Source organism: Rhea americana, unplaced genomic scaffold (assembly GCF_003343005.1).
Source record: "Rhea americana isolate MKP2758 unplaced genomic scaffold, rheAme1 scaffold_34, whole genome shotgun sequence".
NCBI classification, from domain to species: domain Eukaryota; kingdom Metazoa; phylum Chordata; class Aves; order Rheiformes; family Rheidae; genus Rhea; species Rhea americana.
In genome coordinates this window covers 2,164,651-2,180,736 of record NW_028186468.1, presented here as the reverse complement: position 1 = coordinate 2,180,736, position 16,086 = coordinate 2,164,651, and the positions used below count along the sequence as shown (strand labels likewise).

General features: G+C 36.9%; 1 protein-coding gene across 1 annotated transcript in view; it reads left to right on the top strand.

The window, feature by feature from the left end:
• The window catches only part of WWC2 (WW and C2 domain containing 2), a 110,480-nt gene that overhangs the window by 74,716 nt on the left and 19,678 nt on the right, over positions 1–16,086 (top strand). Inside the window, exons 9-14 of the mRNA XM_085311314.1 lie at positions 122–364; positions 4,558–4,647; positions 6,229–6,842; positions 10,725–10,848; positions 13,223–13,303; positions 13,387–13,473. Of these exons, the coding sequence (XP_085167440.1) occupies positions 122–364; positions 4,558–4,647; positions 6,229–6,842; positions 10,725–10,848; positions 13,223–13,303; positions 13,387–13,473 (1,239 nt within the window). The remainder of the gene's footprint in view (positions 1–121; positions 365–4,557; positions 4,648–6,228; positions 6,843–10,724; positions 10,849–13,222; positions 13,304–13,386; positions 13,474–16,086) is intronic.

The following is a 16,086-nucleotide window of genomic DNA, read 5'->3' as shown; positions in this document are numbered from 1 at the left end:
GTAGAAAATCTTATATCCTGATAAGAATCCCGATACCTTTCAAAATACTGCATCATTTCTGTCTTTCCTGGGAATTTTATGATATGCTGGGCTCAGACAAGTCTGGTATGTTTTATTTTAGCATGGCTAACTTAAAGATCGAACTGTCTAAGCTAGATAGTGAGGCCTGGCCTGGGGCACTGGATGTGGAAAAGGAAAAACTGATGTTAATCAATGAAAAAGAAGAGCTTCTAAAGGAACTCCAGTTTATTTCACCACGGAAACGTACTCCAGATGAGCTAGAGCAGCTAGAAGCAGAAAGGAAGAGACTTGAAGAAGAGCTGCTGTCTGTGAAAAGCACCCCTAGTCAAGCACTTGCTGAAAGGTAAGGGGTTGTATTTTGCTAATATTAAATGTTTCTTTCTGCAGTCTAACCTTTGTACTCATTACAGACCCTGAGCTATGCCTTGATGTGCTATTTTCCTTCACTACCAGTTTATGTACATCTTAATTAAATTTGTTATTAGTTTGCTGGGCAGTAACACAAAGAATTCTTCTGTACTGTGAGGGAATGCGCACACCCGGTATGTGCTCTGCAATATCCCTTGCTTCGCATTTGTTACCAGCATGAAAATGCCTATGACAGATGTTAAATAGCTAAGGAGTGTCAGCATACCTGCAGGAGGGCAATACATCATTCACTAGTTTCCGATAATAGCTGTAAACTGTTTGAACTCAGGTTACAAGGATTATCTTGATTGTTGCAACATCTGAGACCTTTCATTGTGCGATTACATTTTATTACAAAAATGGAACCAAAAGAAAAAAGATGTTTCAAAATGTTTCAGAGGAAAAGCATAACTGCTGCAAACCTTCCTAACTTGCGGCTTCCTAACTAGTAACTGAAACAGCTCTGCATAACCAAGTATGGTGCTTGAGAAAATCAGAGGAGTTTGTTACAAATAGATTTTTTATCAACTGCAGATGGAAATAATTTCTGAGAACTTCACGTTAGGTATAAATATGCAATAAAAACAAAATATAGTTGTGTGYATCAGTGTAGTGTGCTTTATAGAAGTAATACAATTGGTATTATAACACTTTCCTACTTTCCTTTGCTAGTAAAGGCCTGTTCTTGCTTCAGTTTCACCAAATTCATTTAGTAACAGTAAAAGTTGGGCCATAGATTGTAGCTGAGCAGTGAGGAGGTGTTTTTGCTGTTGACAAAATGTGTGTTCAAATTAGATGATTAAGTGTGATCGGTGATTAGGTGTGATTTTTTTTTTAACACATTTGTACACTTTCTAATATTTTAAACTTCATTAAATTGAGCATACAAAAATGTTTTAGTTCTGCTAGAACACAGCCATTCTTCTGTATTTTTACAGGAAAAAATATGCATCTGTTTTAGCAGACACACAAGGAAAAAAAATCTTGCTATGAACATAATAAATTTTTTTTTTGTTTTTTTTAAAGAAGAACTCAGATGATGAAAATTTTCCTGAAATGTTAACTTGAGAAAAGGATACAGTTAATTTTATCAGATCAAACATCAACATTTTATTTCTTGTAGATGAGAAAGATTCTCCTCTCCCTTATCAACGAAGCAGCCACAACATCTTATCTTCCAAGAGATGCACTGTTGTTGCGTTACTATTTTCTTTAATGAAGTTTCACGGATACCATAGATTTCCAGTATTTCCACAGATACTGATAATGAAGCAATGCTGTAGAAAGCTATGGATTTTATCAGAGCTTGATGAGGGGGCAAAAAAAGAATAAATGGAAGACTCGGTTTGACTTGAAACAAAAACATTATCAGTGTAGCCTAGGGTTATTTGGGAGTAGGCTGCTGAAATTGCCACTAGTAATGTACTCAGAGTCAATTTACAAAAGGAGTTTATAAATCATAACATATGAACTTCAAAGAGTGGAGGAAGGGTACAGCCTGATTGCTTTAAGAAGCCTTCCAGCGGCTGTATCCAAATTGTACAACTGTTGAAAGCTAGTTGCTACTTTCTTGCCTCTTTACATTCATGTTAGGGAGATTCCCTTATTATTTAGTCCTTGGCAAAATCTTCTAGGTAATCATTGGCATTTAAACAGATGCATGGTTTTACTAATACTTACTTATTTTGCTGTGGCCTACAAAATTGGCCCCTACTGTCATAAGCAAATATATCCACATGACAAGTTTGCATGGAAGGAAGGTGAGGTAAGTGCACTTTTACTTCTGATGCATTTAATTTTTTTAAAGATGATGTTAGCCATTCTCAGCAAGGCTACAATTTATGATCAAAGCTGGACGAAGATAACTCACATTCAATTCAGTGCAGCAAAAATAGATTAATTTAGATAGGAGGAATGCAAATAGGAGAGATTGACAGAGGCCCATGTCAACATGAAGGTGGTTTGGGTGTTTGTCTGGTCTTGGTATATTAAAGTTTCCTGCTTATGCTATAAAGAAGAAAAGTTGTTTTTGTTTAAAGATTTTTGAATTTAGCCTGATGTAGGATGGAAAAAAAATTTAAATGTCAGAATTTGTCATAGGATAGTAAATTATTTCTTGCATGTCTTGGATCTTCCAAGAGTGATTTTTAACCAAACTAACTTGTATTTGTGACTCATGACTAAAATAGTTCTGAAGTTTATATACAGAAATTAATACTACTTTTAAAATTACTGGTAAATGAGATTGCGTCCAGCAAAATTCCTTTTATCCAAGGACTAAATCGAAATAATGGAGAAAAACTTTTCCTTGCCCCAAGATGGGGAGACTCTTTTTAGCTTGACGGTACAAATTCAGTAGAATAAATACACGTATCTGTGTTGAGGAATCCAGTCAGAGAAGAGATTTCTTAGTSCCTTAATTTTCTCTTGCTTTTTGCCTTGGTGCTGAAACATATATTCCAATTTTTGTGCCCCTTCCTTGATGATAAGGTTATGGCTCATTTGAAAAAACTTAATAATAAAAAAAAAGTTAGAGTACTGTTGCTTGAGAAAAGCAAGATAGATTAGGCTTTGAAAGAAGGCAGAAGGCATTGAAAAATTGTAAAAAGAATGGTAGGAAAAAACATCTGATAGCATAGATAAACAGAATTTTTAGTTCAGAAGCTTGTRTATGTCTTTCTGAGCAAGGAATTAAATATTCTGTATTCTTGTAACCATCTTAGCAGATGTTGACAGATGAACACATTACTGCAGTGTAAGATCAGATGCGTGGAGGCAGTGGAGTAGAAGTTCACACCCTGGCTGACCTCAGGGTAACTTACTCACCTTCGCATAACCCATATTGCTTGCTGCATAAGCATGGGTGTAAGCAAGTACTTTCCATGCTTTGGTGAATTGAGGGCTTAATGTCTTTTTACTGGTATCTGGCACTCAGAGAGTGAATTCTGAGCACTCCCTAGAGTGTTTCATTTAGTTTGCATAAGAAAGCAATTTTAAAAAATACATATTTTTATTTTTAATGTTGTCTATATTTGAATTTTAATTTATACATTCTTGAGATGACAAAGGCCAAAGGAAAAGAGTTCTGAGCATGAATTTCAAACATTTAAGGAAAAAAAAAAGTAATTTTTGTGTCTCAGATTAGTTGCTTGAGAACTTGTTACATATATCACTTGACTGAGCAAGGGTTAGAAGGGGAATGTGCTAATCCACAACTGTGGGAGGGTTTTAGTTAAATACATGGAGGGAAAGCAATATATTTGCTGCTACAACTGGAGTGATARAAGGGAATTATAATAGGAAAAATCACTGTAAAGATTATTGAATGCTTACTGGTAGCAGTCATCCAAAATGAATGGGAGAGTTCCACCATGTGTATTTGTAGAGCTAGGCTGGATAATGGTGTAGAAGGGAATAATCCTGCTTTGGCAGAAAGGTAAACCTTGAAAACGAGCACTATAATGCTGTGTGGCTTTAGGGTGTTGACAAAATTGTTTGGGATATACAAATCTTTGTCAAGGACTCTTAGACACTGCCTGTCATCTCAGATCCTTTCACTGGGCCCCYGCTTTAATTTATTATACTTTGTCTCCATATGAAGACTCAAACTCAGAGAGTGTTTTGATTTTAGCTTTCCTGCAGTGCTGCCCCCAGTTCTTATGTTACCAGAACTAATATTGGTATTAGTGTTCTTGTTTTGATTTGTCTGAAACTATATGTAGTGAGTAGCCAGTGTACAAGATTGCTTTTTAAAATGGAAGTAGAACAGATCTTACTTTCCTGAAGGTACAGCCATTTCCTCACTGCTCATCTGTTGCTCTTTTGTTGTGTGCATTTTTCATTTCGTACCGTGTGACTATACCGACATCTTACTTTTTATGACCGTGAGGTTTGTTATGGCACTGGCACTTATATTCTGCAGTTAAAGTCACTGCTGAAGTTGATAGGATTTTCTGATAGGATTGAGAGCTAGCACAGTCTCTTGGATTTCAGCAGGAAAAACACATGGAAAAAAAGAAGGATCTTCACTTTGTTTCCATCTTATATGTAAAGTATTTTGCCACAAATACCTAGTCTCCTGACTATTTTGTAATGCTTCACTATACTTACATACACCTCTATTTCCAGATTGAAATTGGAAGAGCGAAGAAAAGAGTTGGTACATAAACTTGAAGAAACTACCAAGTTAACTACTTACTTGCATTCACAACTTAGGAGGTGAGGCTGCACCGTATAATGTAAAACCTGTTTTCAACTACAGCTTAGTGGRCCTGGATGTCTGAACTTCATTCTTAGATTTTTCTGTTAGCTAGGGGATATTTGGTGTAATTGGTGTAATTAACTAGAGAGGCTCAATGCTTGTATGTATGTAAATATTTGTGTGATTTTAGTTTAATTCTTCAACCATTGACTTGTGCTTTCTGTAAACAGAAAATACTGTCAGCAGAATTCTTTTCCTGACAGTCATTGGTTTAAAATCTGACTCTGAGAGTGAAATTCATAGTGATAACAAAATYGTACTCCATTACAGAGACTATATTCCATTACRGAGACATACCCATTGCTTTGATGGGAATTGTGATGTTTAATGATGCATGTAACTGATCCCAGGGAAGAGTTTTTTCCACTCATGGACATCATCCTGGGCTACAAAACTATCTGTCCACTACGTTTATTTAGCAAATCCAGCTGAATTGGGTCAAACTCCTTACATGTCCTAGTAGGATACACTCTTCATAAAGCTACCTTAATATTTAAGTATTCTCTTAGAAATCAAAATGGAGCTTTAAGAGGAAAAATGTTTTTAAGTGCTATATAAAGGTGCTGTCTCAATAAGCCATACCATTTTATCCTTGGGATCTAGACTGGCGTAGCTATTTCAAATACCACAGCCAGATCCTGTGAAATACATCTTGACTGACAATTAAGTGGAGAAAGAGTTTCTTAAATACTTTTTTTTTTTTAAGGATTTTGTCCTCTTGTTTGCGCCTGTGGGACTCTCTATCCAGTCAGAAGCAGTTTTCAAGCCCAGTGGCAAAATTGTTAAAGTTAATATCTCTGTTATTGTTCAGTAACACCTCTTAAGTATTTAAAAAGGGCTGTCTCAAATTATTTTTCTTGACAGTTTTTCCCAGCAGAGTCATTCCGAGCCAAGGCAGTGACATTGATTTCTCTGACGAGCAGCCTGGCAGGGCTGCTTATCTTCACTTACTAGCAGGAAAAGCCTACATGTCGTGGCCTTTGCCATCCTTATGTGATTGGATTTTCTGTGCATGTAGAGTGTGTGTGTGTGTGTGTGTTTTATACATGTGAAGTAGTTCTGCCACAAGTCACCTGCTTCTAGCTGCCATTTTTCGTAGGTGCTTGGACAGATGGTCAGCTGCATAAATTGGTTGAAATGTGGCAGTCTTCTGCTGCCTTTAGCTGCTTCCCAGGGAGCACCTTCCCTGGGTGGAGGAGTCATTGAGAAAACATTGCAGCTGAAAGAAGGCGGCTGCTGTTGCTGCCAGACCAATTTGTCAAACCTGCAGCCTCCTCCAGAAGAAAAGGAGCTTTGGGAACCGKCCATAAGCTGGATAAATTGTCCTGATGGTCTGAGGGTTGGGCACCCTGACCTAAAACAATATGATTGCTTAAAAAAAATAATGCCCCAAATAACATTCAGTATTAAGAAATTGTTACAGTGCATTACAGTGCAGCTTCTAGTCAATCTTATCTCTCCTTATACTGTTTGGTGCTGGTGATCAAGTCTGGTTTAGTTTAGTAACATTGGTGTGTGTATTTGTGCTTTCTTCGCAGCCTCTCAGCTAGTACGTTATCTGTGTCTTCAGGGAGCAGTTTGGGATCTCTGGCATCCAGCCGGGGATCTCTGAACACATCAAGCAGAGGGTCGCTAAACTCGCTCAGCTCTACGGATCTCTATTATAACCAAGGCGATCAAATAACAGATTTGGATTATCAGTATAAACTTGACTTCATATTGCAAGAAAAAAGTGGTTACATTCCTTCGGGGCCTATCACTACTATTCATGAAAATGAAGTGGTCAGTTCCCATGGGAGACTGGGTTACAGTGACTCTYCTTCAGCTTCAGACCATCCAAAATTGACTGAACCTCCCAAATCTGTGACATCACTGTCTTCAAGGTCCTCGCTGTCTTCCTTGTCCCCTCCAGGCTCCCCTTTGGTTTTGGAAGGTGCATTTTCAATATCAGCTCAAAATTCCCCTCTGCATCACCTCACTACAGACTTTGAAGACTGTGATCTTTCAGGTGATTTTGCAGGCATTAGTCTCTGTGAGAACCAAATGTTACTGGACTCTGACACCAGAGCAGCATCTCAGATTCCTACAGATGATAAAGATCTTAATGAAAGCATTAGGCAAGCTCTGCCTTCTCTACATGAAGGAAGTACAGGTAATAAAAAATCATAGTAACGAAGATATACATAAAATGAAAATTTTAAACAAATAAATGGCTTGTGGTCAAGAGATCCTAGTTATACAACTGAAAAATAGCAGGAGTGACAAAATTTGCCTTTGTGGGTAGTCAGTAATTTTGAGGGACAGCACGTAACTTCTAGTTTTGCATCCTCGGAGATGTGCTCATCCCAATTCCRTTTAGATTTCTTCCATAGCTATCTCAGAAGGAAACCTTGTTTACACACTTTTCTTACCATGAGAAGTTAACAAAGAAAAACTTGAAGACAACATGGAGGAGATTCATGGTGTCCCTATATATTGTGAGGTCATATGGGGAAAGTGCAGAAATATCCTGTGATGTTTTTTAGTAGCTAGAAATCAGAAGTCACATTTCTCACTGAAGAATAAGTTACAAATTGGCATCCTCAGTATTAGAGATTTCTGGACTTAAAGTTAAGATTTTTGTATGTGTAGATAATTATTTGAACCTGCTGTCACTGAAACACCTGCAGCTCATTTTCAGTGTGAGTTGAGAAAGAAATGAATTACCATATTCCAAGCAGTGCAGTGASACTATATCCATTTTTATTGTGGGTTTCAGAGCTTTTAGCTTTTTATCCATCTGAAAGTTAGGGCACCAAAGCTACTCTAGGCTTCCTCTACAGTCTGTGGGTAACTTCCAAAGGATGAGTCATCCCATCCTAAAACATCTTCCCTTTAAGGAAGATGGGATGAATCACCCTGTGAATTTGCCTGTCTGCTTCTGTTGTCTGGAGAGGTATCCTGATAACTATTTAACATTAACTTTGAGATGACTGCATTAGGTGTAATTAATTCCGCTTTTAGTCTGCAGTAAAGCAAGGTGATGCATTTAATTTTCCTATATTATCATCGCCTTGATATAAAAATCCCAGCTGCCAAGAACTGATGCCTTGTCCGAAGTCTTAGAGCACTGACTTTGCTGCCTGTTGTTGAGGTTGCCAGTATGTTGTGCTTTCTCTGCACGTTTATCTATTGACTTGTTCTAATGTCATTCTTTGTCACAGTATTTAAGTATCTTGCAAATCATTTGTATGTTTTTGCTGTCCAGTGGCTCCATTTTGCCAGTGAAGAACTGAGGGAGCCAAATTTCCACTAGCACTGAGCACTGGCAGCCCCATTTGAGATGCATATGATCAGCACTTCTGAAAATTGAGTCCTAAGTTATTTGCTTCAACTCATAAAATGATTATGTGGCAGAGTCGCACCCAGGCTCTCTTGAGTCCCACTCTGTAATGTAAGACCATCTGTTAATTTTTCACCTCACCTGTAACTATTATTTCTTTTTTGACTCTGGCTCTGTGTTACATGCTTTAGCATTTGGCATTGCTTTCGAAGAAACAGATCCCAGATGCCCAACTAAACTCTTGAAAATATTTCTTTATATGCTTTTATAGAAGAACAGCATGTAATGATGTGGTGAAATGATGTCCAAAGACTTAACATTCCCAGTTCCACATTTCTGGATCTGAGTTGATAGTGAAGCAGCTAAGTTTGAATGTCTTAGAATAAATACGATATCCTAGCTAGGGAGAGCGTTGTCCAATTTTGTTGCCATGCTTAAACCCTTGCCCTGGGAGCTTGCCCATTTCTAAAAAGTCTTAGAAACATAGGCAGAGATGTATATTTTAATAAGTAATTTACTTTTTTAATAAGAAATTGCTGTAATGCTTGTTAATTAACTTAGCTTGTTGCAGTACTCTGGTTATTTCAGTGTTGAACAGAGTAATAGCAATGTGACATCAGCAAAGAAATGTACAGTGTACATAGTACAAGTTGGGACTCCCTCTTCTGCTCTAACTATGCAGAAAGAAGAAAAGATAAAATTGACTGATGTCCTGATGATCTGAACCTGTGAAATGTAAAGTGGAAAAATGCTAAAGGGATTTAGAGCTTTTATGTTAGCTTCTGTGTCATCYTGTCTTTTGTCTTTTCAGTATAGTAGAACACTATAGTCCCTTTGCTTTGGAACTATCTGATAGAAGATGGAAAAAATAAATAATTTTCCCGCCCATATTCCAGGAGTACATCTTTTCCAACTTAAAAACTACTTTCTTTGCAATCTGGCTGTGAATCATTTAGTCTGAGAACTGCATTTAAGATGGTTTGGAATTCAGGCATATATCAGGCTGTGAGGTATCAGAAACTAATTCAGACTGATTTTTTTTTTCTTTTTTTTGTGAAAAGTTATTTCCTTATATCATTGTTTTCAGAGGCACCATATAGTTATCTAATATTTTAGAGCTCTTTGAGGTCCTGATATTCTGGATAGTGTCAAGCCATTTTTAAGTCTAAAAGCAGTTACAGTTTTACAATATAAATACATCTTGTTATTCTTCATGCTGATTCTTACTTCTTCATGTAGGATCATATATATGATATAACTTATTTTAAAATCTTTATTAAGGCTGCCAAAACAAGCACTCAGATCTTGAAGCAGCAGAAGTTAGTTAATTAGGTTTCCTATACTGCTAGTTCCCACAGTAAAATGGGCCTCCTGGTGAGGCTTCAGTACATCAGAAGTGAGGCACAGAGCTGGGATTGGCTCAGTGTTTCTGCTCACGATTTCATTCTTGGAACTGCTGTGATGCTGAATGGGAAGGTTTTCCAACAAACTCAGCCTGAGGCATAAAATCTGCATGGAAAATTCCATYCCAAACCCTTAAGTTTTACAAAACTGTAAGAACTTTAGCTTGGGGGCAGATAAACATACCTGTAGACAGCACAGCTACTGTTTTCCTATCAAGATCTAAATTCTTTCTTTAGATGAAGTGCTCACTCACTTCTTTGTCTATCTCTGGCTTTCTCGTACAGGTGAACTACATGTATATTTACTTCTTTGTACAGGTCCCTGCTGTCAGCAGCCAAGTTGGAGTATTGTGTAGTTCTTCCACAGTCAGTCTCTGTCATTGTCAAAGTCAAGTCAGGCTGCTGTGGTAATTCCTAAGGGTAATCAATAAATCATGTCATCACCTTCACCCCTCAGATGGTGGGGGGGGAGGGAAAGAGCACTTCATCATCAAAGAAAAAGCATTCCTACTGCCATAAATAAAAGCAGGAATGCAGCAATCAATCATCTAATTTGAAGCCTTAAATTTTAAACATCTTAACAAGATGTAAAGTCATGATTCAGGTGGGAAGCGTGATGCATACCAATATTCTCACTCCTTTGCAGATAAAAGTACTCCATAGGCCCTCAACTATTTATGCGGCAGAACTTGGCTTTCAGTGAATGCTGCTGTTCACTGCAGGACACTAGCGTATAAATATGAGTTGAATATTAAAGTTAAGTAGTAGTTGATAGTGAAGACTCTGTAGCATAAAAAGTTTTTGACGATAGTAAACAGAARGGATTTTTCATTTCTAGCAGTTAGATGCTCCTCTCTGCAGTTATATATATATATATCTGAGTTCTGAATTTTTAATAAACAGTAGGCAATCACTTTGCATGTAGTTTAAGTGTCACTACAGTGCAGAATGTGAAAATGGCAAATACAGGTTCAAATCATAGGATAATGAGGGTTAATAATGATGGTAATGAGGGATAATAGCTCAAGTGACATGGGTGATGATAGAAGCCTGTATTTTTGGAAAGGAGTAAGTTTTACATTTTCAAGTTCATCAGTTTGGACATACAAGTCCCTASCCAGAATATGTGATAATAGTAATACAATCTCCGAATGCTAAATGATGTGGAACAAAACTACTCTGTGATACTCAGTTAAGGGTCGCTGATTTCAACTTGACAACTTTCTAAGCTATGCATTTCTCTTTTCCTGATGATTAATCTATTGGACTAATTCTTCTTCTCTCTTTTTTTTTTTTTTTTCCCCCATAGATGTTGACTTACCAAGAAGAGCAGCTAGTCACCTGCTTGAGGAGAAGACAGCTTGTGTATCTGCTGCTGTGTCTGATGAGTCTGTAGCTGGAGACAGTGGGGTATATGAAGCTTCTGTGAAACAGTAGGTTTGAGAAATAACACAACTCTTTCCATCAAAAGAATAAATATCTATAAGCAGTTTTATCAGYGTAAGCAGTTTATCAGTCTTGCCCTTTTATAAATACTTTGCAGTTTCATACTGAAAGAAAAGCACATGGACAAAAAAAATATAGTTTTATAATTGCTTTCTTAAAAACTATGAAATTGACATTACAGCTTTTCTATAATTTGGCTGCTATAATTAGTACTACTTTCTACTCCTGTTTTTTCTTGCTAAAACTATTTTCTAGCAGGCATGTTATATTTAAACTGTAAAGGCTCTGCCATGTTGCTGTACTGACACTGCCCAGAGTCACTTTTGTTACTTTTTGTTTTGTTTAAATAGATGCAATCATATGGTTGCATAGTATTTTGCTTGAGTATTTTCCTTTTTTAAAAGAGGATAGAGAAAAATGAGAAAATCCTCAAATGTAATGTTGGTTTTAAAATAAACCAGCTTAGATTTTAATATTCATGCTTCATTGTGGTGAGCAGGATAGAAGAAATCTATTTACTGTTGCTTCCTTATGACAASAGATGGATTCTACTAGTTTCCTCATTTGCACAGAATTGTCTTTTTCTTGGCAAGGAGAATAATGAATTTTAGACTGAATAAAAGAAGAATATTGCAAACTGAGAGAACCTAAAATCTTTATTTTTCACCTTAGTTTCTGCATATTTGTGATGTTAAGAATATTCTGTCCTTCTAAATATTCCAAGTGYTTTACCAAGATGCTTTCAAAGATGTAGATAYAGATATTCTGTTGCCAGTCTAAATGCCTTTCTATTAGGAGAGATGAAAATGTGTTACGGTATCRTAAATGGAAAGGGGCTTTATTGGCCTCTGTTAAAARTACTTCTACTAGTCAAGTCTTTTACAAATTAAAAGGTCATAAAAATAGATGAGACCAAATATAAAAGCTCAAATACAAAAGGGATTTCTACTGAGCTGAAATATTGCACTGGCCATTCAATCTCATCTTAGGTCATGGACCTGGTATTTCACTCTGAACAATGAATCCCAGTATGAGTTTGCTCCATATAGTCAGTTAGACCTAGACTCCTAATGCAATTTCTTAGGTTGAAATAAACTTCCATCTGTGAAAACATGACTRGGTGGCTGTGGTTGTGCATTTTAGGTCCGCTGTCTTCCCATTTTTGTCTCGAAYCTGAGTCACTGTGATCAGAAGTTAGTCTCTGCTCCAGTTATAAACTCAGTGTATCAAGTGAACAGATACTGGACCAAATGCCACAGATGTTCTCTGAACCTCTTTAACTGTCCTTTCAAATGACTACGAACTGTGGGATAGGTGGAAGAAAGAACAAATCCTCATCTTMTCTGCCATTCCTCAGAAAGAGAGGAAAGATGACAGTTGCATCCCTTAAGCTTGTCTACAAAAGGAACTATTGCCACTTGTGTAAGCTAAGATTTCCAGGCACTAGTTATTCAGTACTAGATCCAGGTGTGGGTACTCTTAATACTTATTGAGTAGGAAGTACTGAAGAGGTACTTTGTGAACAGTCTCTGAGGAATAACTTGTAATCTGTCAGCGCRCTCCCAAGCTTACAATACAGAAATTTCCACTATATAAACTGGTCCTTCATGTTCAGCAGTTTAAGGCAGGGGAGGAAATAAACATGYGCTATCAATTATCCAGCAACCGTAAAATAAATAGTGAAAAGGAAACTTCTGAATGTAGTCTCTCAAAATAATGGTGTCATGTCCTGATAAGGTATTAGTGGATGTCTGTGTCGTTCTCCACATCTCCCACTTTAATCGTTGCTTAGCAATCTCGGTAGTCACGTCAAGCTTTAAAAATCATTGAAACCCACTAATTCTACATTCTCATTCAAACCTCCCAGAAAATGGCTGGAAATTATTTTGCCACGCTGATTCTCTGTAATTCCGTTCAGTCCTAGAGTGGCTCTTCAGCTGTGAGACTTGAGCCTGTTGATTCTTTGAATGCTTCTGAAAATGGGCTCGGTAAAAAGATGCTGTTTTTGCTTGCACAGGAACCTCTTCACTGGACAGAGCTGCTGCTTCTCAAATGTTCTCAGTAGCACTATTCCACATCCAGCGTAGGTGTTTCTAAGAAACTTGAGCTTGCAATTTTGTATTCAGGGGGACAGAGGAGAAATACTAAGCATGTACAGAAAAATGCCATTAGTTTTTCTCTTGCCTCAGTCTGGCCTGCTTCGATAATCATTTACTGAAGTTGTCAAACTGTCTACGCAGCAACTATTTTAAAACATGAGCTGCTATCATGTAGGCTATAAATTTTTCATTTGGGCTATATGCTGCAATTCAGCCTGTTTAGGCTAGTGTAATATGTTTTGTATTTGCCTGTTTGCCCTAGACCAAATGAAACTGAGGACGTTGTATATAGTGAAGATGATACAACAATTCTAGAGGCTGCCCAGGTACAAATAGGCCTCAGGTAAGTGACCAGCAGAAAGGACATTTCTGTTCATATGTAAATGTAAATAGTAAACTGGCCTCATGTTGTCCTTTCTTTAACAGATATGACCCCAGCAATTCAAGTTTTGTGGTAATTATAATCCGGCTCAGAAATCTTCCAGCATTTTCTGTCTCCCTTGGCTCTAAAGTGTAAGTCAAACAATCACTGAGCAGTAATGCTGAACTGTGAGAGTATAATAATAAATTGCACACGTTCTCCAAAGGAGTGGATTGATTTACTGCTTAACAGCACTAAAATAGGTTATATACCTATTTCAAACTGTAGTGGGATTTATTTTTACAGATTCCAGTAATGCTTCAAGAAAATGAAATTATTGGGAAATTTGTACATTGCACTGTAGTGGAATGAAAAGAGATTTTTAAAATGATGCTTCATGTAGTATATGTAAGAGTTTTATAGTTTCACAAATGCAGAACAATTATTAAGTATCTATTGAAACCATTTTTATGATACTTTGCTGTTGTAATTCTTTCAGCTCAAAATATTGTCTTTTTACATTTTTTGTGCCATATTGATGTAAAATGAGGTTAAAATAGTGTATGTCTGTCTGAAGTAAGCCCTTAAAGGTAAGGGGTAACTTGATAAATTGCAAATGATCAAGCAGAGGCACACCGAGTTACACTATCCCTTATAACTGGAGCTTGAGCTCTGTTAAGAATTAGTTCTGGTGTTGTATTGGACAACAGGAAGAGTATAAACATTACAATGGAAACTGTATGTATGAAACGAGAAAAAATGACTGAATATGAAAATACTGCTGCAGAAATTCTAATTTAAAACTCCTGTCTGTACGAGTAGATACAGCTTACCTTGGGTCCCTGGAGACAGCTGTACTTCAGCAAACTATTTTACAGACTGGAAAACTAGTTCAACAAGCTATTATAAACCAAAATACGATTAGAGTTGGAATAGAATCAATCCTTGGAAATAAAGAGTTTTTGGTGGTTTGTGCCTGCAGTCACCTTGAATTGGATTGACAGGTCAATACGAAGCAAGTGAATATGGAAAGGATGTATAGGGATAGAGGCCTGGGGTGGRTTTTTTTGTTTGCTTTTTAATAATAAATGATTGTCTGCTACTATCCTTCCTGCTCTTACCCTCTCCATTCCCCTCGTTGCCCTTCCAAGCACAAGAATGTAGAAAGCGTAGAAGAATAAATCAACATAGATGAGATGGAAAGCAGATAGTACAGAATATAAACAAGGATGTCAACAAAATGTTCTGCARGAAGAAATTAGGTCATAGCTGGCATTTTTTTATGAATTAACATATGCACTTCTAAATAGTACTTAGGCATCTTCAGCACCAGAGATCCTGCTAAAAGAATTAAATAAAACTGAAACTTCTCAAAATGAGGAGGAGGAAGRAAGGACAGGGTAAAGGAAGAACCTTGCAAATTGCAATTTTTCTGTCACTTGCCATTGTTTGAATGTACGTATATGCTGAACATGTATGTACAGTGGTAAAAACTGGAGTTGAAAAATGATGTTACATCATATCTGTATTTTCTAGAATTTCAAATGGGGTGTACTAGTACGTCATGGAATATTTCCACACAGAGGAATAGATTTTACGTGAGGACTTTTAGATTTCTGTTTCCACAGTATGTGCAATAACGGTTTACTTCTTGAGCAGGTATAGCCCAGTTGAGTATTTACTGTGTTAGGGTCATTTTTGATCAGTCACTAAGTCATAGTTTTAGCACAGCAAAGTTTAAGGCATTGGTTGACCATTTAATTTTTATTATTATTATTAAAATGAAAGTAAGCACTCTTACAAAGCAAAACTACTTCCTGTAGATTATGCAAATCACATTCACGCCGATTCTACAGCAGCAACATTACTGGAATTACGTTATCACTATCACTTAACTTAGGGATTGGTTTCTCAAAGCGCTGGTACCTGCTGTACATTCTATCCAAACAACTTGGCTCTTACTATTTACCCCAAGAAAGGTGAGTGTAACTTGGGAATAATGGCTATGCCCAAATTCGAATCACAACACCAAATTTCTTCTAGTTTAATTTATGTAAAACTAAAACCCATTAATAGCAGTAACAGCATGTACAAAGCAATTACCAAAACATATCTAGCAACTGTACTAAAATCTGGAGAATCCTTGCCCTACTTACTGCTTTAGCTAGCATCCTTGCATTCTCTTCTACAATGAAGGTAAACTTACATTTAAAGCCAATGCCAGAAATAGGTTAATGCAGAGACATAGAAAAGAGATAAAAGCCCAAGTACGCTGTGTTTATCTGCACGGTAAGTTGCGCACTAGATAAGTAACCAGACAAATCGCATTAGGGATGTCTTGAYTCCATCAGGCTTCTTCTGCAGGGGGACCTGCAAGTTAGGTAGTATTACATCATAGCCATTAAYATTTGTTATATAACAAAAATGCTCTTACATAACAATTTCAAGGTACTCCTGTGCTTAAGTTCAGGCTTGCAAGCTGCGTTCTTCTAAGTCTTACTTTATTAAGTTAATAATTAACTGATCTCTAGGAGCTATGGCTTTGCCGTAGGCCTAGGTATTTTCTTTATACTTAGTTTTCTGTTTGCTTAGTTTTCTGATTGCTTCTTTTCAGAATTAAAAGAAATGGCACCRCTTTTTGGTATTGCTAAGAGTTTAATGTTTCGCTCTTCACACTTTTTTTTCCCCCTCAATTTTCTTTCTTTTTTAATTACCATTAAGATAATGTGTCTTTCTATCTGCGACACGATTCTGTGTTCCCAGTA